General features: G+C 35.6%; 1 protein-coding gene across 5 annotated transcripts in view; it reads right to left on the minus strand.

Moving 5' to 3' along the window:
• EXOC6 (exocyst complex component 6) overlaps positions 1-27,335 on the minus strand; it is an 88,130-nt gene that overhangs the window by 43,215 nt on the left and 17,580 nt on the right. For all 5 annotated transcript variants that reach the window (XM_059851642.1, XM_059851643.1, XM_059851646.1 and 2 more), the window contains exons 2-17: positions 24,673-24,844; positions 23,338-23,385; positions 23,133-23,223; positions 22,175-22,220; positions 14,832-15,036; positions 13,655-13,810; positions 12,937-13,005; positions 9,496-9,579; positions 9,370-9,416; positions 8,863-8,983; positions 6,907-6,978; positions 6,202-6,299; positions 5,002-5,107; positions 3,005-3,114; positions 1,863-1,974; positions 922-1,056 (exon numbers count right to left, since the gene is read on the minus strand). In XM_059851642.1, the coding sequence (XP_059707625.1) occupies positions 922-1,056; positions 1,863-1,974; positions 3,005-3,114; positions 5,002-5,107; positions 6,202-6,299; positions 6,907-6,978; positions 8,863-8,983; positions 9,370-9,416; positions 9,496-9,579; positions 12,937-13,005; positions 13,655-13,810; positions 14,832-15,036; positions 22,175-22,220; positions 23,133-23,223; positions 23,338-23,385; positions 24,673-24,844 (1,672 nt within the window). The remainder of the gene's footprint in view (positions 1-921; positions 1,057-1,862; positions 1,975-3,004; positions 3,115-5,001; positions 5,108-6,201; positions 6,300-6,906; positions 6,979-8,862; positions 8,984-9,369; positions 9,417-9,495; positions 9,580-12,936; positions 13,006-13,654; positions 13,811-14,831; positions 15,037-22,174; positions 22,221-23,132; positions 23,224-23,337; positions 23,386-24,672; positions 24,845-27,335) is intronic.

Genomic DNA, 27,335 nt, shown 5'->3' on the forward strand with positions numbered 1-27,335 from the left:
CACCCTAGACCAAAATTAGTAGAACTGCTGGAAGGGCAGTGGTAACCAACTACGGTTGCTAGGCCACATCCTTTCTGTTTTGCCTTATGCACTAAATCCTTAGCAAAACAAGCAACAGCTAATGGGAGAATCGTTAGCTATCAACTGGAAATACAAAGTGTCTTGCAATTATTCCACCTCACCCACTTTTTAACATCTATGCCAGAGGATATATTACAGAAGGATAGGCTACATATTGCATCAAGAGATAAAATTAATTGCAGAAAACAGAACTCTCTCAATAGGATTAATTCTCTTTATCCCATAAATACAGAAATCACTCTTCTTTGTTTCAGTGTGCATGGAAAAAACGCCAAATACCTAAAGTTCAAGTTGCAGCTGCTGTAGAATCCTGATGACTTTTACTTTTGTTTTGTGGTTTAAATTCTAAAAATATCCTAGAATCATTTTAGTTCGAGCACTAGATGCTAATACTTCTTTTATACTAATACTTACACCCTTTGAAAATACATCACAAAATAATTCTATTGTAGAATAAAAAATAGACACAAACTTTAGATTAAGGTAGCTGTTTTGCTTTATTCCATTCAGAAAAAGGGAGAAGTTACACAAACTGGAGCCAAATCTTTTAAAAGCTCCTGGTGAAGTTAAGCTTTGACTGCCATTTCCCAACTTAAAAAAAAATGCACTTGAAAAATAATATTGAGATTTCTCACGTACTGACATATTCCAGATCATACTAATAACATAAAAATCCACTGTTTCTCTACTCAGTGTTCAACTGAATGCTTAAGAGCTCAGAATCATTTTAGAGACAAAGATGAGAAGACAAGCAGCTTTGCTGTCACCCTTCGTGTTTTAAAATGCTTCATTCACATAACTTTTCAGACATCGTCATAGAATGGATGAGATATACCATACCTTAAATGTAGAAAGTCCATAAAGTCTTGCAGTGTGAACAGTCAATTGTGAAATATTTGTAATGTTAGATATAAAATCCTCAAGGTATTTACAGGCTTGCTCCAAGTGTGTTGTGTTTATGATAATTTGAACAAGCTACAAGAGACAAAAAATTCTTGTTAAAATCTTTTTATACCACCTACTGTCATTTAATTTTGTAGATGGTTACTTATTTCAGGACGAATGCTATTAGAAATTCATTTCAGGATTCCAGGTTACCACCTATTTCTTGTTAGTTTTCAAGTTTGCTTTCAAATACCACTAAGGAGTAATAATGTAGCTTAAATACAAATTACGCCATTTCAAAAACAGAGATTTCAAACACCTACCCAGTGAAATAAATCCAACTGATAGTTTAGAATTTAAAAAGGGAAAATAAAGGAAAATATATTGCTGAAATAAAATCACTAATTTTTGCCATTCGATTTTTTAAAATTTACTGCTCTTAGAATGTCACAACATTGCCTGCAGAATGATGCATTCAAGTTTATCTTATATCCCATTTCACTCTATTTTTTATATAAAGAAACTCAACGTTAGTGGTACTAACTGCTAGACAGAACACACAAATCATGCTCTGCATGTAAATAAACAAAAGTGTAAATGTCTTTGGCTTATTTCCTGTAACTCTGTTTATCATAAAAAACAAAAAATTCTTTCATTGTCATGTCTCCCTCAAAAGGCATCCCTGGGCCCAACGAGACCCAACAATGTATTGTTCTTCTGTATGTAACAGATATTGATGCTTTTTATACTCAGCTTCTCATTTTCAGTTGTTAAACAAACACTACTTGATTTTCTCATACTGTGGTGTCAATATCTGTGTATCTACATTTACAAAAATAGTTTTAGCATGGATTGTTTTAAAACCCATAGTTTTGAATACGTGTTTCAAAACTTACCTCTGTTAAACCTATATGAGGTTTTTTAATTAGGTTCTGTAAACAACTACTTAGAGTTCTTGTAAGCAGCAAATTTGTAGATTTTCTGAGCATATCATCTATTTCTGTTGAACTGAAAAAAAAGAAGTTTATTTTTATAATTATGCTGCACGTAGCAATACTTCAACAGTAATCCTTAATAATTTTAATTTCTTCCCTGTCAAGGGAATGCTAAGAATTCTCTATGTGCTTTTAAATTCTGGCTGCTCCAAGTTTTCTCTGGTCTAGCAGATAGAACACCTCTTTCACCTACCAAATTATCCATTAACTGCATTTCAACACTGAAGCAAAATCTGTTATTTTTAGATTTTGGACATGTTTATTGACACAGATGTTAGTAAAGAGTAATTTGTGGGTTTTAATGAGTTACTAAGGAGGTCAACATGTGCTCATTAGTAAGTGTAAATTATAAACAGTATCAATTAAGAATGTGTGAAAGGGAGTAATTTACATCTTTAACAGTGCAGAAATGGGTGACAAGGCCACAAATACCTTCCAGATTTCAGATCTCTGAATTCTATTTTATCCAATTAAAACTAAGCTTTTGAAGGCCAGAAGAGGAAAGGAATAGGTGAATTGGGATGTTTTCCACCAGAAAAAGGTGGGATAGGAGAGGGAACGAACATGCAGACAGAACGGTTTGTTGAAAGAGAAATCACTGCTAAGGAAACTCAAAGCACTGAGTAGGGAAACACTAAGAAGTAATCAGGGATGCCAAACAATTAATTCTGAAATGGTCAGTATCAAAGTATTCTTTTCAATCTTTACAAGCTTTGTTAAATAAATAAATTCTCTAGATTATTCAAACTGGTCAATACTGTTTAAAGAACCCCAGAAGTGTTTTAAACTGTTTACCCCATCAAGCTATGCTCACTGATGCACATATTGTACAGTATATACATATCCACATAGGGATAAATACATGCTACAGCATGGGAATCATAGATTAAATATATATCTGAAGAGTTACATATGTAAATTATGAAACAAGCACAGCAAGCAAGTACACTAGAAAGTGTATTTTCATTTCAGTATATATATTTTTAGGTCACCTGAAAGTTACAAGCTACTTTACAGCCACGCTCCTGACAGTTCAAGCTTACCTGCGGTGAAGCGACTCTGAAAACTTAAGGCTTGCATAAATAAATTCCTTCACCTGCATATAAATTTGAGGCACTGACTGAGACATTGGAAGCTTCTTTGGAAAGGATTGCTGAGGAAATAAGAGATCATACTGATTCCAACAAGAACTTGGTACTAAACACAACAAGTAGAAAGCCATTTAACATTATCAACACTTTAATCTGTCTAAAACCTTTTCTGATTTCCATCAAATACAAAGCTGCATGTGTTGAGCTGACTTCTATATCAGTTTAAATAGCTTATAAGCAGGTTAGAATTTTAGAATTTCTTTAAATTACAATAAAGGTTGGAGATTTTATGTAATTCAAGATGCCCCTGCAGAAAGCAATTGACAAACACACATTTAAAAACAGGTCTCAAACTGCTTTTAATCTAAATGAATAATATAGATGCAAGTGGGATAAGAGGTTCAAAAATACAAACTTCTTTTTCCCAAACTAAAGAGTGCAAAAAAAAAAGTTTGAGAAGTTCAACACTTCTGGGATTCTCAAAGTACCTTGAGGATGCTTAGACTATTTTTTAAGGTTCACAAAACCAAGGCAGTTTGAATTATTTTCAGAAATTTGGATTAACACGTGGGAAATCATAGTATACAATTATTATTATTTTATAATAATAAAATTATGCTTCTTACTTCAATTTTAAAGCTGGTACTGTATTTGGGAGAACAAAAGTGAATAAATTCAATTAAATCTACACAGACTAAATAGGTATTTCTGTACTGAACACATACTTTTGCCATTTACAAAAAAACTATTTTTCTGTTTATGACTAATGCATGAGAAAAATAATCAACAACTGATTGAATAATTGAATAATTCAATTTCTCTTTAGGAAAAAAGCATCCATCAACAACAGCCAAAGCTTTGTAGTAATCATACATATATGTATAGCAGATAAAACTATTTAGTAGAAAATAAAAATTTCTGCAGTTTATTAGCAAAATATGGCATGCTAAATAGTATCCAGGGTATAGTATACTTCCAGTACTGTAAGGGATTTCCATTCTATTTAACTTATTTTAGTACTATAATGGCTAAGTAATTTAATTTGATGGAGGAATGCACCCAGAAAGCATTTTGGAATCTCATTCAAAAATCAGCATAAAAATCTCCTTCAATTTTTCATCTTCATTGCAACACTCTATTAATGACATGCAACTGTTACAATTGCTGGCAAATCCTTGCCGAACCACAGAATTAAAATAGCTTTTCACTTTGGCAGGTATCTGTAGTATGGATCTTGTATAAAACAGCTTCCCCCCACAACAGCTACTCCCACTGTCATGTGGTTCTTAGACTTAGTGCCCCTCTACAGACTCCATCGTGAGCCTTTTATTTCTTCACTGGTATTTCTAAAGTCATACTTGAATAGCAGGACAGGTTAATCACCTTTCTGTGAACAGAATCCGTAGTGAAAGAATGGCTGAGGCTACAAAAGGACATCCTACTGCACTGCTATTACAGCAGAATTATTCACAGTCCCTTCTTGTTTATTTTGCCTCACATGATCAAACACAAACATTTAAATGAAAAGTGAAACACAGAAATTGTTGTCTCTAACCCATCTCTATCTTACATGTATTTTTGCAATACAACAGCGTATACTGAGTAATTAAACACAAGTTGCAACAAAATTAAGCTAAAGACAGATTGCACTATAATTACATAAGGACTTCATCAATTAAACTCTATTATTAATTTGTTTACAAAACAATGGGTTTCATTATTCACTCAAACATCTGAGCAAATGACTCAATCTTTCATTTTTATATTTACTTATTATGAGATAATTACACATAGAGAAGGTGATTAAGCCTCTTAGTCAACCTAGCTTGTCAAATTTTAATTGTTTTTTAATTATAGAAATCATTACTGTCCCTGGTTTTTAATTATAGAAATCATTAGTGTCTTCAACTGGATTTCACAAACTTGAATAACATAAAAGTTTCCCTTACCTTATCAAGTTCTGGATCTTGAAAAGGAAATTTACTTATAACAATTCTGTATTCCTCTTCATTTGCTACAGGGATAGGGCTGTAGTTGTCTGCTTCAAAAATATCCCTGGTGAGTAAGTGAAGTGAAAAAATTTTGGACATGTAACTTATAGTATTTTCTGGTGTTAAAATGTGTAAATAAATATAAATTTTACCACCACACCTATGTCTGCATCTTCAAAAAGTTTTAAGAACTTTACACATCCCAAGTATTTTTGATTACTTTGGAAATACTTCATATATCTTAACTCCTTACAGTATGTCTAATCACAGACTGAAAAAATACCTGAAACTGTTTCCATACGTGCTTAATACAGCACAGAAACCTTAGAGCAACGAATCCACTCCAGAATAAACCACAATATACCTATTGATTAAGGAAACCTGCACTTTTCCCACACTAAAGCTGATATTCAGAGTGTCTCACTCAGGCATCAGAGCTACACATGGTCAATGGAGATGACTGAGAGAACTTCAAGCAGGATACGGCCACCTCGTTTGGGCACCCTCTGCACTTCTGTACTAGTCAAATGTCTGTAACAGGAGCACAGGGAACTGGAGAACCTTAAGTGGTCAAATTAATAGTAAGGTTTTCTGTAATAAAACATTTTATAGCAAACAATTTCTGCACATTGAGACATCACACCCTATCTGCAAATAGGCTTTGGAGTCCAGTCTCAGGCTAATGTATTCCTGGGTTTAGATTTTTTTCAATCAAATGACCCCAAGGAACTGGTGGAAAACATCCTTCATTAAAAAACATGAAGACATAGTGGCAATGTCAGTAGTTTGTCAGGCAGATATGCATATCAGCCAACAGCAGACATTAAGACAACCTAAATTAGGAAACTAAAGCCCTACTGCAATAACCTGAAATTATCAGATTCCTAAAGAAGAGAAACAGAAGTCTCTCTCCTGCTTGTTTCTATGATAATGTCCCTTTGGAGACCTTCCCTCTTTCCATTAACTATAGAAGCAGTACATGATGTCTCTTCTTCTAATTAGTAGTCACATGTGATGAATATCTTTGTCCTAACCAACCTGAAAATCATATACAACACCTGAGTTAACAAATTCTTTCTGAATTACATCATAAAAACTTGAGGTCAGACAAAAACAATACATGCAATACAAAAGGCACAACTATTTTGATATACTAACCTGAACAATCCAGACCACTTTTTAAGAAGTGTTTCATTGTACTGGTCTCTTATTTCAAATAAAAGATCAAAGAGCCGGTTCACAGGAAAACCATAGCCCTAAAGGATGAAAATGAAGAGGGGATAGCTCAGAATCAATGCACTCAATTCCTATCATAACATTTCAGAAGTCTGAGGTAAGACTTTTGTTCAATCTTATCACCTCTATAACACAAATTATAGTACTTTTAGCACACTACTACATGCTGATTAATTAAAATTTTACCAAAGTATTTATCCTATGCATTGAGAAATTTGCCCCATTTCTCCTTGTTTGTTAAAAACTGCAAGAATACTTTCCAATGATGTTCACTTAGTCTTTCAGCTAAAGAGTTAATGACAACTGGAATGCTACTCTTTTTTATGATGAGAAGTAAAGCATTTTTAAAAGACAAGAGCGTACCCAAATTACAAAACTAACACTACTTTTGCACAGACATGAATAACTGATGCTTGCTGGATAGCCCAGAACACATATGTTCAGTTAATAATAATGAAAATGAGGACCTAAGGCAAGAAATACATTTTATATTATATTTTTTTAATATTACTCTGCAATTTTGGGTTTGATTTGTATATATGATTTATGAAAACACAAACATTGCACTCACCTAAATTTAAAATCTGACTACAAGAATTTCAGGTAAATTACTAATACCGTACGTACCTGCAAAGTATCGGCAAATACTACAATAAGATTCTTCAGTTCCAGGACAAGGTCAGGATCACTGCAATATGACTGAAAGTGAGAAATTCTGATTTTATTAAAAGGATTTAAAATATGGGACATACATTTTCAAAGAATAGTATCACAGGTTAAACTCTCCCGCCTTAGTGAAAAACCATTTAGACTTGTCTTTACTTAGTCCAGCTACATAAAAGTATTTGTTAAATTTTTATATAACTATCCATGGTGCAAAAGTTCAGAAAAAGTCAACAAAAACATGAGATTCAGTAAGTACCAGCATGGTGTACTGAGACTGAAAATCAACAAAGTACATTTATTTTAGTGGAACATAAGCACACTTGGTGCAATCGGTATCAGAGAGGTTCCACAGGACGTTCTTTTGACCACCAAGCTTGGGTCTAACTAATGCTGTGCCACCTCAGACAATTTTTTCCAGCTGTATGGGTAAAACTTAATAAAATATTTTCTAAACAATTCAAATTTAAATTGGATGACAAAAGGTCAAGACATTAAGTTATTTACTAGATGACTGAAACTGAAATTTGATTTTCAGAGGAGGAGAGTCATACAACTAAGGCTTTCACCTCAGCTTCACTATTTGAAATACTGGATAAAGTAAAAAAAAAAAATCTATTAAAATAATTTAAAGCTGCATGAGAAGACAGTATTGGTTGAAGACAATATACACCTGTTTCACCTTTCTTGAAGTTTTGCTGTTGGCATACTTTATTAAAACAAAAGGTATGGTTTATTTATCTAAACATTAGTCTTCAGTAGGATGATGTTAGAGAGATTCTGATTGAATTGGGTTTGATGGGAGTCGTGCATATAGAGAAGAAACAGCGACCAAGAACATGACAAGACTTTGAAGAGTTCTTTAGAGGTTACATTATTTTCAACTTTTAAATTATCATATTCTTATATAGGTGTATAAATAAACATAGAGATAATTAACTAGCAAAGCATTTAGCTTTAAAGAATGCTGGATGAATATATCTCAATAATCCTCTCAAAAGAAGTAAAAAACTATGAGAACATCTCATGTACTACTAATGCTAATAAAGGTCCTATGATAACTATGGTTGCAATCTCAACTTTTTCCCCATTTTATATGAAATATAAAATACTTCTTGAATTAAAGATCAATTTTAATAAAAATAAAAAACAACACTGCATAAAGAAAATGCTGCTAGCAAACTTTCAAAAGGGAAAGATAAAGTTCTTGTATTTTTTCTGACAGTCAAAGTAACACCAATAATAAACTCAGAAGCAATTTATTATCAGTCAGTCTGAGTGAACAATCTGTATTCCACTGTTTTTTCACAGAGGAATAAGAAAGAGCATCCAGCATCACTGCAGCTAAGGTAGGAATATAACTTTAGGAGACACACTTGAATGCACTGAAATACCCAAGTGATACAGAATTTTTCTAATACCTTTACTTCAACACAAACATAACACAACTATAGCATTGAAGAGAGAGCTGCAAGGGTTTTGCTGGTGGAGTTTATTTTGGAAACACAGCATTTGGAATGATAATTAGGAACTATTTCCTGGTGGTGCTTTCAGTGCTGAACTATTCAATCTGATCTAATGAAGAGGTCAGTTGAGACTAATGAGGAAGGATTGCAATAATAACAGCAGATTAACTCTGCATATTCTAAACTGCTGGACTAAGAGAAGGCTTGGAAGACCCAGTGAGTTGTAAATCAGAGAAGGATTATGCAAATAGCCCATGGCTGTGGATCACAGCCTGATACTGTTGGGAAAGACAAAAGCTTGGCAGGCTCCCTCCCAAATCTGAGCAATTTTTAATCACAAGAAAAAGAAAACATGAGGTGTAATTTTTCACTTTGTTGCTATTCCAGCTTTAAATACACATAGCTCTGAAGTAAGAGGATTTAAACTGCAGTACTGATAAGGCTTCTCACTTACTGAATGTGTTCTAAGAACAGCAATGATCTTGGAAAGGGCCATGTTCCAGAGTTCATCAGTGTATGTCCTGGTTACCAATCCTTGGGTTACATGTAAAATGTGGTCTTCTACTACAAAGAAACTAGAACAAAATAATACTTCAATTATGAAGTTGTTTCTAACATTAGAGCAAATACCACTCTTCACACCCAAGCATAGCCAAACCCTCTCCATTGGAGCAGCGACACTTCAGTAGGTTTGGTGTTCTGTGCTTCATCCAAAATGAAGTAAAAATGTGAAAATTTTTTTTCATGCCATCTGGAGCCCAGGCTGCTGGAGGGCCCTTGTAGGGCCTCCTGCTGGTAGGATCTGGATGCTCTTTCCTGTTTAGATCCTGCAATAACCACCCACATGATTTGTGCTGAAACTGAATCTTGCAGGAGAAAGTTCTTGGACAATAGGAGAATACAGGTTGAATTAAGAATCAACATAGTAAAACCGAAATAAATTTTCATTTAGATAACTTACCCAACAATTTGACTGAAGTATCTTCTATAGCCTTCTACTGTTTCATGCTTTCAATGAAAAAGAAAACAAGTTCAGAAACAAAAATATCACTAAGCATTAGCTTCAACTCAAATCATGCTTGATTACCATGCTTGACTGTGGCTGCAGAACTAATCTTGCTTGTTTCCTCCTTTGTTTTCTGTAGTAATTTTCAAATATTTCTCCATCACCCTAAAAAAAGACATAAATAGTCAAAAAAAGAATATTGTCTCAGTGTGAAAAAGGCCCTTCTTAATTTAAAGGCAGAATTCTCTTAAACTAAGCACATATTTTGCATTTATTCCACGCGTAAACCTCCAGCTGACACCAGCAAAGTTTTGCGTGCATGAAATATACAGAAATTACCTCTTCCTGTAGAGAAGAGGTTTACAGGCTGTACTGTAAACAGGAATTTTGCTTACATGCCTATGTTTTGCCAAGCAACACTACGCATTTTAAACAGCGTGCCCATTTTTAAACAACCACTTTCAGAGTATATTAATATTCATAGACAAGGCATATTGCCTATTACTATATAATTGAAACTCATTGTCTCCTAAAACATTTCTCTAGGTTATTCAAGAAAGTAGCTGCATTATAAAGGTGTTACAAAAATGCTTCTGTGAATAAATGACACATACGAACACTCAGGTGCATTAGTTTTGCCTGAGGAAAGACACACATGAGATTTATTGAATATTTGCTTATTCTCTTTGGATTTATAATGAGTGTGGATTTAGATTTTTTCCTATCACAATCCTCAAAAATACAATACCTTCTGTGCCTAAAGATTATATTATGAGGAATTCAAGTAACATTCTACTCATCTCATTAAGATGACCATTCAGTAGAAACCATCTGTCCGTTTGAAATCAGTGCTACATTGACTCATCTATCTACGAAATCACATGCAATTTGTATGCAAGCAGAATAAAGCAGCTCAGCATTCTTAAGGTTTGTTTTTGCTTTATGACCCTATTATTAGGCCACTGCTATATAGAATTCCATTACCTGGTCTTCCAAAAAGTCTCCAAATTGTTACAAACATTTTATTCTACTGATCCAGCATTACCTACCTGAGCTTTACAAGATATAAATTTAGTTCATAATGAATATTTAGTTGATAATGAATATTTAGGCATATTTAGAAATACTGCTAACCTAAGAAAGCCTAAAAGAGAGACTCTGCTTAAAAACAAAAAAAATCCACTTGAAACCAAGAAGCAAATTCACAAACACTGTCTGCTGCAGCAGAACTTTACACAGTATGCTCCAATTCATACAAACATAATGATCACAGATACCAACCATTCACCTCCAGCCCAAACATTCAGTGCAGTTTTCAGATTGTTGACTTCTACCTCCCGCATCAAATCTCTAGCCAGTCCTGACAAAAGCTTCTCAAGTGAAAAGGACTAGCTGTTCTTCTCAAATCCACACCACAAGTGGAGACATAAAATATCTCATGATTATTTATAGACCACACTATACTATGCAGTCACAATTAACAATTCAGGCATAACAACTGCTTGAACCACATGTGCAATCAGCAGAATACACCAACAACCCTGATGGTTCACTCACTGAATCAGCAAAGCCTAGGCAAGATACAATGTAAAAAAGCCATGCATTTGTTTTGCCCAGCTTCCAAAATTACACGTTTACATTAATTACTGATTACAGTTTCTATCAACAGAAACAATAGATCAGATCATGTTTTGTTACAAATTTTAGGAATATTGCTAATATATCAAATCCTATTTCACACCACTTGTTTTGCACTGATACAGTGTTTTATGAAAAGGTAACATTACAAGCAAAAGGGCCAGGTGTTTCTTCACCAGAATTTATATATACAGCATCTCACATAATACACGGGTTAAAAAAAGATCTTTATGTATATTTCTCTTAAGTTTCTAGTCTAAAGAATGGTTACTGGTCCATAAATACAGTCTATGTTTGGTATGTCTGTATCTTGCTATCACTAGGTTGGAATCAAAAGCTGTGTAATATTCTGAGGTATATAAAAACCATGCTTTCTTCTTCAATATGAAGCAGCAGAGTAGAAAATTTCTGTCCTGTGTCAAATTAGAATATTTTCTACAATTTTGTAGCAGAGACAGAATTCATTAAGAACATAACACTTGCTGCAGGATCCTAATTATAGAAATTAAAATCCATCTGGTATCAACTCCCCATCTTTGCCATCATCAAGTTCTCTAAACTCCACACAAGGTAAACGGGAAGGACTCCCTAAAGTTGCTAATGCACAACTCTAGATAATGCTACCACGGCTGGTTGAGGAAATTATGCTGGCAGGAAATACAGAAGTCTACATCAATAACCCTTTTTGATATCAGGGAGCACTCCAAGTTGTTTTCTGTCTCCAGTAAATTTGGTACCTGGAAAACTTTCAGTGTAAACCCAAAAAGCCATATCTTTGGTTCAAGGGTAATTGGAACTTCAGAATCCTTGTTGAAGTGAAAAATATAATTATGTATAACTTTTAAATATCATCTGTCAATTTTACTTCCTGTTCCTTTATTATACTAAAGGAAGAAGTAGCAGCTGTTGTCAACTGGTATGCTTAGTTTTACACATTCTTTTTAATGAGTTATTTCACACTGCTCCCTATTAAAAGAAACAGGCCACTCTTTCAATAGTACTGGCAGCCTGTCATTCTGTTACTCCCAACTTTTCAGTGAGATGGACAATTAATGATGGTTTTGTTTGCATTTTTTCTTAATAATAATAAAAAAAGTTCCAGTGAAATTACATTTTAAACAGTATTTCAATATGCAAGCTTTCATGTAACACAGCTGCAAGTATTCCATAAAAAGAAGACAACCCAGCCTGAATGCTTGAAGGCAGGTGCAGCTGAGACTGTAGGATTAGTAATACTTACAAGTACATCACCTATGTGTCACTGGTACTTGAATTCTATAACTAATCTGACTTCAAAAGTAACTGAGATAGAGGAAAGATAAAAAAACAACAAATAATTCGGTACCATGTTTCCAAAAAATGTTTTCTTCCTTGTAAGCCTGCGCACTGAATCTCTTTTACAGAAGCTAAAACAGGCTATTGTGTCTTTGCCATTGAATCCAATTTAATCTGCCTGGGCACACCCTGTCAGAATTTCCAGATTTTGTCTACTATTTTTTGCTACTACTCTGATTTCTACAAGATTCAGACTGAATATTCCTATGTTTTGTTAAATTCATCCAAATATTTAGCTAACATGGAACACTTGCTGGAACTGTGAAAGTGTAGATACCAGTATTAAGGCAAACATGCATATTTTACGTATATACTTAAAAACACCCAGGTAGTAAATGAGTTCTGGAGTGTCCTTTATTATGCATACAAAAGAATGCTTGAGCTCATGCCCTGAGTACTCATACCCATCTCAGCTGGTTCATCCAGAACTACTAACACTAGAAGCAATACATTTGCCTGTTTGGGAACTATTAAGAGTATGAAGAATGTGCAATTGAATATGTAACTTCAAAAATTTAATTCTCTTTTTAAGGTCACTTTAACACATACCAGAACTGAGTAGATGTGCAAACACCTATAGACTGGAGAAAAGTCTACAAGATCTTGGGCAGTTAAAACCTGAAGAAGGAAAGGAAAAAGAAGAGTATATAAAACATATAAGCATATAATCTGGAAAATGGGATATATTACCAACAAAACTTGTCTACATAATTAGGACTCAAAAATGGATGGCTTCTATTGGAAAAAATTGGAGTAATAAAACAATTGCTCCAATCTCTTCTCCTTTTGCATTACAGTCATAAACTTTACTTGTGTTATAATGCCACACTCCTTTCTCTGTGTTTCCAGAGCTTTAAAGGTCTAAATACTCACTGTTTTATTAAATTTAGGAACTTTGAGTATTTGACAGATGAAAGAGTTCTTATCTAAGCTGAGGTCCTCAACACCAAAATGCAGAATTTAGCAACACCAGAATATTCTAGTGGACCACATAACACTAACAGTGGGCAGGATGTAAGTTGCATTTGAATTCCAGAATAACTGAAAGTTCTGTGCAACTGAACATCCTCAAACATAATGCTAAAGCTAGCATTAATACAAATAATATTTTAGCAGTAATTTTTCACCCTAAAATGCTGATCTGAACTGGTATACCTTGAAGGTCTTCTGTGTATTTTTCTAACTAACACAAACCATTTAAACAAAGTGTAAAGACAGTGATTCTTGTTCCCTTTGAATAAGATGAACTGATTTAGTACAAAGTTACCTCCTCATCGTGTTCATCCTCATCTTCAAATGTTCGCTTCAATGTGATTTCATTCTTGGATTCCAAAATCCTGTTTCTACCTAAATGCATATTCCGACCATAGCTTACATTGTTCTGCTTCTGAAGAGCAGTACTAAAGGTTTTCTGCTGCTGTGCCTGTTTTAAGAGTAGAATCAATTAAGAGGCATGCAATTCAAATTTCATCACTGATGAGTATATGCTAGGACATGCAAAACAGGTGGTGCAATTGAATACACATCAGTATAACTGCAAGGTGCAAGCACACTCTCAGCCTACACCAGTGATTTTGCCTTTAATTAGTTTGGGATGATAAATGAATTCAATAGTGAATCCTGCATAACTTTTCCCTAATCCCCAGAATTACATTTTAACGGCAGAAATATTTTTAATTAATCTGTAGTTTTCCTGCATAAATTGCAGAGAATCAATATTTAAATGAAGAACAGGTATCTGAGTTCCCACATACTTTTTTGCTGTCTTCAGTTAAGTCTAAGTGAGCAGTCAGCTACAGAAATCAAAGGCACCATATTGCTTTTACTATTGAAGGCAGCACAGCATAACCTTGCAATTAAGTTTCATTTATAATAATCAATGCTGCATTTTACACGAACAAAATGGCAACCCAACCCAAATTCTGTCAACAAGAAATCATTTGGTCTCCGAATAAATTTTAAAAGCATTAACTGCTTTAAAGCTTGCCTAAGAGTAGTGCTCTCCATTTGTGATGGAGCAAGACTTCCAGCTGTCTCATTCTCAGTCTTCTGTATGAGTAGCACTTACTACTAGGCAGCTATCTCAACATTTCCTTTGTCTAATTCATCCAGGCCAGCTGGCCAGATACTGCACCAAACAAAGAGCAGCCTATCTGCTGAGATACAGACTATCCAGAAGTTGACTACTCAAAGCACTTCATAATTTCTTGAAACCTGATATATACAGCATCACTCCTTCCTTTCTCAGGGAGGAAACTACTTCGTGTCCAGGGCACTGACAGAAACCACACAACATGTTTGTATTTCACAGCTCTCCACCTTTACTCAGAGGTCTGTGGGATGACTGTAAACTTTGAACAAACATTCTGGGATAATTTGAGACTAATGAAACTGAAATGTTCACTAAACAACAGGAGTGAAGTCATTCTGTTAGGCTGGCTTACCTGTTTCATGGCAGTTTCCCCAATTCTGTCAGAATGCTTTCGAATACTCTCTAAGAAATCCTTCAGGTCTGACATGGATATTTCTTTTATTTCTTCACGCAGCTTTGGAAGATTTTCCATCATTATCTGGCAAAAGCGGTATTGGCTAACTCTAGGAAGATACAGATTTTCTAGCTGCTCCATTGTTTTTAAAGCAGAATAGTATCTACAAAGAGATTAAAATAAAATTATGTAGCTTCTTATAAAAAGTTGGTAAAAGAATTTATCATATATATATATATATATATATATATAAATAAAAATACCACACATTGAATCAATATTAATTTACCCTATTCTAATAAATACATCTAATTAATTTACTCTATTCTTATAAAAATTAACAATCCAAAGGTCATCCATATAACGCTTTAGTTTGAAAAAAACCCCAGTGAAGTGCCAGAGTGACGCAGCCAAGTCAAAACTGTAAGTAGGCTCCTATAGTATTAACTGTTCTGATCAATAGTCCAACTATCCTGGACTATCAGTCTGCATCCTGCAGAAAGGAGACACTGAAGCCATAAACATTATCTTCCCTTCTAGATTGAACTGATTAGGGGTTTTTTATGATTTGGGTTTTTTTCTGAAACACAAACTGCCAATCACCCAACACTGCACCAAACAATGAAAAAAATCTTGAAAAAGCATGCCTGCAGGTATCTGCTATCTTCAGGTATATGTGAACACATGCACACATCTACACCCACCCTTCTTCCACCATTCTTAGTCACAAAAGACATGTACACACCTATCCTGACCAATGTTTTTTTCCAGCAGTGTATCATATTTTGCTGTAAACTACAAACCTATTAACTCTTCTGACAAAATACAGTCTATCCCACCCAGAAAACAACTACATTGAATTAACAAAGTACCATTTTCAACAAACCTGTGATCTCTACCACAGTTTAAAGAGAGGCACAGGAACCAGGCTAAACATAAGTAGGACAGCAGTCACTTGCAGATGTGACAATAATTTCCCTTTATGCAGTATTTTTACCAGCTACTCAGCCTGGGAGGGAGTTGAGAAAATGAATTTAGTTTGTCCAATTAGAACAGAATAAAGTAAACCAATGCCTTCTAACTTGATCTTAAATGGGAAAAGCAGAAACACTCAGATCAGATGGAGTTAACTTGCTGCTAGCTCCAACCCTTTCTTTTCACAAATATGGAGTAATATCCTTCACCCATTTTCAGCTTTTATTAGGTAATTTTAATTCCTTTTTCTTCCTTAAAGTGAAACATCATCTGTTTTGAAAAATTACCAAATTAATTTGAGGGGAAAAAGCTGAACATGAGGAAAATCCCTTCAAATGAGAAAACCTAGAAGTGTCCTTTTATGGTTCTTTAGTTTCAAGAAATTACTTGGTAAATATAGTAAGTAAACACTTTCAAAAAATGTAATTCAATCTTCTGGTTTTCAGTAGACAAGCAATAACAAATGACTAACACTAGAACCATGATTTCTTGTTCAATTCTGAAATTAAGACAGTGTTTTGAATCTTCTTAATCAAGACATTTCTAAGTTAACAACTCAGCATAGCTGGAGGATGGGAAAAATCTTCTCTTTTATTCCAGAACAGAGCAGCTTTCAGAAGACTACAAATAAAGAGGTTTCAAGTGTAAATTAGGAGCTTTTGTTTGTTATATGCTTGGTTTATATAAAATATACATAAGGTGATGGGAATGTTGCACATAAGAAAAGGTCTGGGGGGTTTATGTGTGTGGGTTTTGTTTTTCTAAATAGAAAATGGCCACGAGTGCCACATGGTGAGACTTCTGGGGAATAAAACCATAATAGCGTCAAAATCTTATAAAGGTTTTTATTTAAATTATACAGATCAGCTTATCAGAACACTGTTAGTTCATCTGGAAGGGTTTTTGACTGCTGGCTCTAAGATCAGAATTTACATAATCCATTCTAAATCCATTCTAGAGTCCCTTACTAATTACACATATATGGAGCTCAGGACCTTGCCCTTTTAACATCTGTTCTGATAAAGCACTGAAGTCTTATTAATTTGAAGGTCATCTGCAGGTCAGGATTTAAACCAAAAAGTTTTGCATATCATTTCACAGAGTGATATATTTGCATATTTAGATTTTAAAACTTTCCATAGATTTAACTCAATACTGAAGGTTTTGACAATATTATTAGTTCCCATCATATATTACCAATCACATAAGGTGAAGACTGCCCATTTGACTACAAATGAGTTATAGAAGTATCTTCAAAGTTATTTTTTAATATAAATACAGCATTCTTCTGTCTATTCTTCTGAGCTGATCTTATGATAATATGCTCCTCAATGCAAAATTTGTAATTTTTTTTCAAACTGAAGACAAAAGTCTTAAACACCAATATGGGTCATATGACAATGGAACCTTTAATGCCAGCAAGAACCAGGAAAGAAAAAACCAACTCACAACACAAAAGTAAATAAAAAAAAAAAAAACTCACAACAAATAAACAACCACCGCACCCCAACCCCCCCAAAAATTAATATTAGTGTTTTGCATCATGTTATTCTTTCCAAATGCCCCAGGCACAGAACAGTCAGGTCTGTACAGAATATAGAACATCAACACAAAAAATCCCAAAATTAAAAGAAAATTGCCATTGTTTTAGTATATATTAAGTATTCCTTTATGCTCTAAATTATAAAGAGAAATTTTAAGATTTTTATCAGCAGAGTGTTGTTTGGAGGGAGTAAACAGAAATACCATAACTTACTAAAAAAGCCCCATCAAGTTAAACTACAGCAGTAAAGAAATTACACAAATCAGGAGCAAGATGAACTCAAAGACTGAATTTTACTTGAAGTACTTTACTTGCACACAAGCTTATTAAGTAAAAAAACATGTAGTTATGTCTCAAAATTTCCTGCTGAAAAAAAATGAGGGATAAAATCCTCATTTTATTTTAAGGAAGCAAACCTAGTCTACCAAGAAAAACTAGTAGTATTCTCCAATTTTAGTGTTTCCCTTAGAGGAAATACTGTATATTCTTGCTTACTATATTTCCATTGAGTAAAAAACCAAAACTTTGCTACCAAACACATTTAAGGGAGTTCCTTGGAATTTTTTGGTAATGCTACAGAAAAATCATATTCAGAGAGATCCGGAAGGTGACATGTTGAAATTGCAATTGAAATCCTTTTACCACAAGTATTTATTTTGTTTTTAAATCTAGTTGCCTCACCAACTTTAAACGTAAGTTTTAAACTTTCCCAGCATACACATTCTGTCAGCTGTCCAAATTATGACCGTGAACTGACATAGAGGCACTACTAACTGTGAAACTTCTGTAAAGTAAATCAGTATTTCTGAAAATCAGATTAAAGAACTCCTGTGTGGAAAAAAACCAAGATATGTGGAGTACCTTTTTTGTTAATAATGATGTGGTAGGAAATTTTTTTAGAAAATAAAATTATCAAATAATGCTTAAGAATGGTGACAAAGAAAGCAGCCGACATTTCAGTACCAAATAACCCCATCATATAAATTCTTATGGGGCTTTTTGTCAGATCCATGGTACCTCTGGGAAGTGTTGATTTGTTGCTGGTAAAATCCAGAGCTTCATTCTGACACTGTTCCAAAACAATGCAGAAAAACAAAACCAAATTGCCATGATTTTATCTGTTCTGATATCTTCCATACTGACATGGGCAGCACTTACATATATTATGAATTTTTCATATTGGCATCCTTTTAGAATTAAGATTTATTTGGATGCTTGGAAGGTTTATGCAGAGAAAGGATGCATGACTGTCTCAGTGAGTTTTAGTAACCTAAATAACTAATCAACTCTGCCTTTCTAGTTAGGAGAAAAGCTTGTAACAAGGTCAAAAAAAAATCCAAGTCTTTCAGGGCAAAAAGCTCACTCTGAAACACTATACTCATTCTTCAGTCCATCTCAAAGAAGATTTGAAGATTCAGCAACAACCTTAGCAGTTTGACTTATTGATATATTTCCACTGTATGATGGGCTTGGGCTTTTTGTAATAATCACTGTGGAAAAAGACTTGCAAAAACACCAGTTCTAACTATTCCCAATTAGACCACAACCACTTGAAGCAGCTGGGACCTGCTTCCCAAGAAACATATCAAAATCCAAACACTAAGGCCATGGTAACAGAGCTGTATGAAATGTGTGATGACCTTATCTCTGACTTAAAATTCACGCTCGAATTGTGTCACTGCATAGCCCCCACTAAGCGGTCGGGAGAGCAGCAAAGAAACCACTCTTCTCCTTTGTGCTTCCTCAGCTAAGACTTTAAACCCTCTGTAGCTCTTTCCAGCCAACTGTGTCTGTTTAGAGCAGATTCTGAAGTTACTTCCTCTCACTACTACAGTTCTTGTCAACTTGTGTTATCCATGGCTCAGGAGACAGATAAATAGGATACAGAGCCTTTCACCTCTAGGTCATCAGTTTAAAAGTTACCCATGTTGGTAAAGGACCAAAAGTTGCTATCAATAGATGGTTTTTTGGACTTCTCTGTAAACCTCCATTTCATCTGCACAAACCGGCATATATTCCAGATCCAAAATCCTGCATCATCTTAAAAGAGGTCTGCCACAGAAAACGGAAATGAAATTCCAATCTTTTTCCTGTAACAACTATCCCTCAAACATATATAATATCCATACTTTTGTTTTCCCTTCCTTTAAACAATAGAATTGAGAGTTTTATTCATGGTGCAAGACTGTAAGACAATGGAATAATGAAAATATGTTCTAAAAGGCCACAAGTAGAGAAAGTCAAGATGTCTTTTTGTAAAAAAAAAAAAAAGCAGTGAAAGCTTTGCTGCATTTACAATTCTCAATGAAGGTTTATGAGAAATTATCTTTGACTAAAATAAACAATCCTCATTGCTTTGTTATGTTTCGGATTGTGACTGCTACTCTGACTCTTCCAAGAAAAAACTTCACAGCGTAACTTAGGAAGATCAATTTTGAAATCTCTTTTATGTGCACACATCAGCTGTCAGGTCTTTGCACTGACGCTGTAATGTTCATGCTGTTGCTCAATCTTTTAGTAGTGATAAAAGCCAGAATACATGCACTCTGCTGAGCCACAAGGAAATTACCAGTTGAATTACCTGCAAGTTCTGTGGAACAGCCACCTGTAGGCTGTATTATAGGGAATTGGAAAGGCAAAATAGTAAGTGCTGCATAGCTAATGAAAGAGTTATCTGAGCTGCAGCAGTAGCCTGCAGCAGAGTCTAAGCCTTCTGCACTCCATGTGATTTCAAGGCATGGTACATCAAAGCTATGACATCTCCCCTCTCCTTTAGATCTCTTTATGGAATGACAATAACATGTCCAAACCCCTCAATTCAGGAGTCCTTTGACTTTTAAGACTTCCTGTCTGGCAACAACTTCCACGGGAAAATGATGAGATAGAAGTCTTTAAGATTTGAAGAGTACTGATGGCTTCTCAGAAAGCACATCAACCATCAGCGGACTCTACAAAAGCACTAGCAAATACAGAGTCAAAATGCTAAAAACCATCAGCAATTTTATCTCACCTAAATGATCTTTACATGATGACATTAGGAACTAAACTTTCCCTGCAATTCTAAAACCAGGATGTGGCTTGCCTTGCCTGACAGAGCAAGGGTAAGCAGAATGCAGGCACTGAACCCAGTGTTTTCACTATTTCCAGGACACTAAATGTAGGATTGTCCACAGAAGACCTTGCAGAGGGAAGTGGTGTGATTCAGACAGCATACTCTTCAGTCTGATCTCTGACTGGAGTAGCAAGGGGACTGTTTACATCTTTCTGCAGAGCTGCTCCAGGAACACTGCAACAACATGCCATCACTACTACTACTATGTGCCAGCTACTTGAAGCAGATGCTGAAGAAGTGTCCTGTTCAGAGGTAACACTGTATAGCAGTCAAGCTGATGGGATCTACCACACTGGTTCACATATAGCAAAGTTTTAATGTTAATAAGAGACACCATAGTGCCATAGCTGCAAAGTCATTCTTAAAGCTTTTGTATTTCTGCAGAAGACCTCCAGGAGAGCATAGGTATCATATAACACATACATCACTGTCAAAGATGCATCAGATCTGCTGCAATGTCCATAGATCTGATGTGTACAGTTAATCTGAAGCATTTTGGACATGTCTGCACAGAGGCTTTAGAGCTGATTGCTCACACAGTGGCTGCTATTGAGGGTTTTCAGACGTCCAACAGTATGGTAGGAGGTGTTGGCTGCTCAGAAACTGAAATCCAGACAAATAGTCCAAAAGTAAATCTGTATTACATAGCAGCCCTGCAGACAACTGACTGTGCACAGCTAGCTCCAAATGGAAACAGTCCTGCCCAGACAGACTTGTCAGCAGGAGCTCCCTGCAGTGGTGCCAAGTGCACAAAGAGGCACCACCAGCAACCAGGAGCCCAGAAAGGGTCGGCACAGAGCACTGGTGTGACTGAGGTGCTATGAAAAGCAGGCAGGGATCATGGTGGCAGTGATGATGTGGAAATCAGGAAGAAGAAAACAGCAGCAGTGGTATTGCTGGGGTGGTGTGAGAGGTGCAGGCAGCAGCCCCAGTGGGACAGGATGCAGCTAAAGCAGGGGGCAGGGGCAGCCAAACTGCCATGGAGGGAGGGAGAAGTGGGGATGCTGGAACTATAGCAGCAGTGAGTGGCTCCCTGAGAAAATGAAAAGGGGAGACACGATAGGAAGGATCAGCTGGTCATGCAACAGTTATAAACTATTATCCCATAAATTAATTTTTAATTATAGTTTTAATTCTTTTTAACAAGTCAATTTTTCAGAGGGCAAACCCCCAACAACACATTATCCTCACTTCATTCCCATGGTCTCATTTACACAAAAAGCATAGAGAAACCAGATAGGTCTAAAGAAAGGAGTAAAATGTCCTTTCTTCTAGTATTATGTGTTTAATTTAAAAATATCATGATATATTAATCAGATATTAATGTCCTCAAAAAGACCTTCAGTCTCTAAGGGTCTTATTTTTCTTGCTTCTTAAAGTGCTTTAAGTAATAAAAACCAGTAAATTTCATTTCATATTTTATAATCATAAATTCACTACATGCAATACCCATTTAAGTAAGCATTATTTCTCATGGCAATCATTAAGGTCCTAGAAATACTTTAATACATTTTCAAATGTTCTTAAAATACAGACCAGTGTTAGGAAACAAAGACTATACATACACCAAGTTACAGACTAAGAACACTTACTTGTCTACATAAGTGTTTGCTATTCTGTTGATTTACTTACAAATGTTACATTTTTTCTCATAGAAATAAGTTTACTCACCTTTTTACACTCATCTGTTCTTTTAGTTTGCTGTACATTTCCAGCACTGCATAAAAGCAAGCAGATTAACTTGTGAGTCTTATTGTGGCTTCAGTTAATAAAAGAGGAATATATGTACTGTAAAGGGCAGAATTAGAAATAGAAAAGGATGTGCTATATTTAACTTATTTAATTCCTACTGTAGCATAAATGTGATAAACTTATCAAAAATATTCTAGAATGCAGCTAAAAGAGAAAACAATAACTGAACTCTTAACAGCTTTTTAATTAAAAAGAATTAAGATTACAAAACAGTCAACACTATACATATCAAGCATATTCATTCACTTACTACATGCCACAACCTGATCTACATTACCAGTCCACGGCCCATCTCCATAAAAAGGCAACAGTACCACCTACTGTACTCAGAACACGTCAACAAGAAGACTTCACAAAGAAAAATTCTCACATCTACTTTATACCAACATGACAAACAGGATAAGACCCTCACGGGGCTGTGTGCAATCCTACAATATTACCTTCCTGAAACAACATTTAGAGCCCTTTTGCTTATTTCGAAACACCTGTAGCGACACAGAGCTAAAAGTACAATGTTGAAAGAGCATCGTAGAGCTTAATATTTTCCCCAGTATTCAAACACTAAAACCCACCCTCTCAAGCAACAAATTAATTGTTTACCATATTAAAAATACTAGTTCATTCAAAGCTGTATGTGGCTACATGGTTTGCACCATTTAAATGTCTCACTGTCTTCTGACATTGTAACAACTGCTCTGTGTCAAATATTGCAAAAGACCTGGAACCTTCATATTGACATCTTTTAAAAACCTATTAATTTTTTTATTAACCTGGATGTTACAGGACCAGAACTTAAAAAAAATAGAAGACTTTTCCTTTTGGCTATTGTGACTTACTTTATTTAATTTGCCATCATATTTCACTGTAGGTCACTCACCTGGAAGACACAACTGTAGTTTTTCCACAACTGTTGTAATATTCCGCTGTTGAACTCTACATCGGATGATTTCCTCTGTTTGGGCTATCACCTTAAAGGGTTTTTTTTTAAAAAAAAGGAAAGAAAATCACACTTAAATTATGCAAATAAATTTATTTTATTACAAATGTTCATAATGTCCATATAGGAAGCAACATTTTCTCACCTCTTTCCCAGCATCCTGAAGCCTTCGGTTGGTATCAGTAACTTGGACCTTAAAAATAATTTCACCTTTGTTAGACAAATATGCATATATTGCCCTGATGTGACTGCTCACCCTTGTAATCAGATCATGCTTCCTGAGAAACTTAGAACAAAGAAATGCAAATTCAAATTAACTCTACAGCTTGAACTTGAACTTTTGATCGCAAAGGGCTTTTGTTAAATTCAATTACTTATGACAGTTCTTTCTAACAGATTCTGTGGCAAACTTCTCAAATTTACTTGGGATTTTTGAACTTTCCTTGTTTCTGTAGGTCTGTCAAACAATTCAAATCATTGACCCAATTGACCACTGGTCCCTTTTTGATAACCTCAATGAGCTCTATGGGCCATTCATTGTCTGTAAGAAATGGTGATTGCATTTTATGGTAATTAAACATTCATACTTTGCTGAATGCAAACACTGGGTGGTTGATTAACATCAAACGTGGAAATCTCCAAACCACAGCAACATTTTAATGCTGCAGGTGCAGGCAAAGCTCAACCTCAGATTTTCCCACATAGTAAGTGACTCATTAGGTCATCATAATAAGGAAGCACATTCTAGTTTATTAAAAATCTCATTAATTTCTGAACAAAGATGCTCAATGACCTCATTGATGCTGTATTTGGTCTCTTGTTATCTGAATATCCTTTATATAATGGTCTTCTAATCATAACCTCTGATGAACTATGCTCATTCTGTCTGGTGTGCATATTTTGCTCTCAAAAGTGTAAGGAGAGCTAAAAGGGACGGATCTCATAATTCACTGTTCTGCATTCTGATCTGTGAGGAAATCTTGGTTCTCATATTTTATGAAAACTACTAACATCACCTACTCTGCTGCTCATTACAAAGCAAAGAACAGGGGGTTTTTTCACGCATAATCGTGGTAATTTTAGTTTTCTAATAAGGACTTTCAATTCTTCTAAGGTCTGACATATAAAAACATGATTAGGAAAAGACCTATTTAAGAAATACTGTGTTTACCGTTTGTTGTCCTTCACCTTCTGAGAAAGCCTTTAAAAAAGGCAAAATAATTTGGTAGTATTTTCTGAAAACATACATTAAAAACATCAAAATTACATCTAATAAAATATTCAGCTTTGTAAATATAAATTACTGTATCAGGCAACATGGCTCAAATCACAAATCCTGTTTAATTCACTTGTAAAAAATTCCTGCAAACATCAGAGTGCATGTGATAAACACTAAATTAATATTCAGTAGAAGAGTCCAGTTCCTTCTTTTATAATCGAAGACAATTATATATGAAACTCTGAAAAACTTGTTCCTTACCTTCAGTTTTTCTGCATCAGCCCTAACTTTAAGAAGTTCTGTAATAGCATCCACAAAGCCCTGATGGTGAAAATTGCACATCTTTTCTATCTCCCTGTCATGGTTACGTATGCAGGCATCAAGTTTTTCCATAAACTTCTGATGTGCATTTGGTTGGTCATCATATACAGACCTATTAAATACAAATAAGAACATAAAAGTTTACTTTTTTCCCCAGCTGAAAATAGCACATATGCAACCATCTTTATTGAAACCTATCTCTCTTAGCAAGAAAATAAAAGCAAGCAAACTTCATGTTAGTGGCATCCTTTGGGGGATCCACTCCATCAATATCAGCTTCAAAGAAAAGATGGCACAAAACTGAGAACTGATGGCACAAAACCCAGCCCTTATGGCATTAATCCAGGTGCTTAACCAGTTACATCATGGTTGACCTGAGCCTCACTGGTCTGTTATTTATGCCCTAATGCTCAAATATGGGTACAAAAGAATCAGTTTCTCCAACCACCTCAAATAGCATGGATCACTTTTCCATCAAATTCCACTCTTTGCTAAATATAAAGAAGTGCAAACATACAAATTTGCTTTCCTGGTATTCCTAACAGCAGAGTTATCCAACTAAATCAGGCTCGGGTGCCTGCAGCCGGAATGACCGGAGCACCGCGCGGCAGCAGCCGGACCCTGGCAAAGGCAATCCCCAAGGCTCTGGCCCTGCCCGCCCAACAGCTCCCAAGGCAAAACCATGACATGCACACACCTAAGGCTGCCTCCTCCACAGCACCTAACTGCCAGGAAGGGCTAGAATCAGGTCTTCTGGCTTACTTTACTAATTCTCAAATAGCTCACTTAGAACTCCAGCAGGAAACACGACTTGGGAGAAATTACCAGTGCAGTTTGTTAAGCAGCATCAGAAACAGAAATGTGCATGGAAAAATGCTTGAGCATGAGAAGGAGCTAAGGAAGCAGAGGGCAATTAAAAGCTTTAGACTTTGGCAGAGTAAGCAAGAGAAGAGGTTTTACATTGAACTGTACCAAAATCAAAGGTATGGGGTCTCCCAACAAAGGCTAGGTACAGATAGTTCCAAAAACTGATTAATAATTTGATACAGCAACAACAGCAAAGACTGGTAGTTTTGAAGTAGCTTTTCACATAGAATGAGAGCAGCAATATGAGGATGATTTAATTATACAAAGGCTATGGTACTGAAGCAGGTTCTTCCCTCCAAAGTGCACCAGAGGAAAAATAAGATTGTTCACCCATAAAGTTTACCCCTCACCATTTCTCCCACCACAGTGAAATCACAGCTGGAAGGAGCAAACGTGTGCCCGTAAGTGTCTCCTCCTGAGGCTCCTGCCAGACTGCCTGAAAGGGCTCCCTCAACGCTGCCCAAGATGACTGAGCTTTAAAGGGCTGTGGTGGATGGTCAGAAGTGACCTGCATCACCAGGGGGAAATAGCCACATGCAGAACCCAGTGCTGGCTGGGAGAAGCAGCATCCTGGCCTGGGAGGAAAGAATGGTGCAAGACACAGTGGGCACTGAGTGAGGCCTCATTAGAGAGCCTGATGTTCTGCATGAGAATACACAGGGACAAGCATGTGGGCCATAGCACTGTCACCTGTACAGAAACAGGGAAGGGATGAGAAAAAGGTTCAATGACTGATGAGGCAGCACTCCAAAATACACATTACAGCTATGGGAGTGCTGCTCCATCAAGAAAAGGGTCAGAGATGCTGGAAGCTACAGGGTGGACACAGAGGGGCATCCAACTGTCTTCAGAGTTCTTGGAGAAGAAAAAAAGATTAGGAGGACCAGATGCATCAAAGTGTCTTCACAGATATCTGGCAAGCATGAGCCTCCTCAAATTGGGCTGGACTCTCTACCTATACTGCACTGTATGCTAAAGAAAAAAACAAAACAAACCAGAACAAAAAAACCTTCACAGAAAAAGAATTTCAATTTATTACTACTTCTTTAGCCTTTGTTTAAGGGTGAAAGAAGCCTCCAAATGTAGGTCTCCTTCCAGTGTTCTCAAAGAGAAGTGAGAAAGGAGCATCATTACCACAAAGACAGGGGACTTGTATCTATCACTATATGCCCAAACTGTAAATTGTGTCATGTAAGCATAAATGGAAGCAGCAGTAAAACTCAGTGAAGAAAATAAAATCAAAGGGAGAATGAGACTACAAAAAGATGGGACAAGAGGAACCACCAGACTTTCTTTGATAGTAGCAATGCACTGTGGTTTTGGACTTAGTTACTGCCTGATGATTTGAGGCTATCCAATAGCTGCCTTGATAACTTTTTATTCATTTCATATCTGTGCCAAGACTTTCAGACATATTCTTACAATACTGACAAAAGGAAATCCTTTGCAATCAGAAGATTTCTCTTTAAAATGTTACCAAAAAATTCCAGAAAACACAGCCAGAAGTTCTGGAAGTACATACAATGTAGCATAGGCAATACAGTCTCCACTGTTATAAAAAAATGTATTGATTATTGTTTTCCTCAATATTAAGGCCTCTTATGCTTAAATTTAATTGTAATAAAGTACTGGGTTTTAATCTCAGGGGTATTATCACAATATTTAACCAAAAATAATACAGGGAATAAATGTTCAAAATAAGGGGAAAGAAATCAATACTGTGTTCCTCCTAATAA

Source organism: Haemorhous mexicanus, chromosome 7, assembly GCF_027477595.1.
Source record: "Haemorhous mexicanus isolate bHaeMex1 chromosome 7, bHaeMex1.pri, whole genome shotgun sequence".
Classification (NCBI taxonomy): domain Eukaryota; kingdom Metazoa; phylum Chordata; class Aves; order Passeriformes; family Fringillidae; genus Haemorhous; species Haemorhous mexicanus.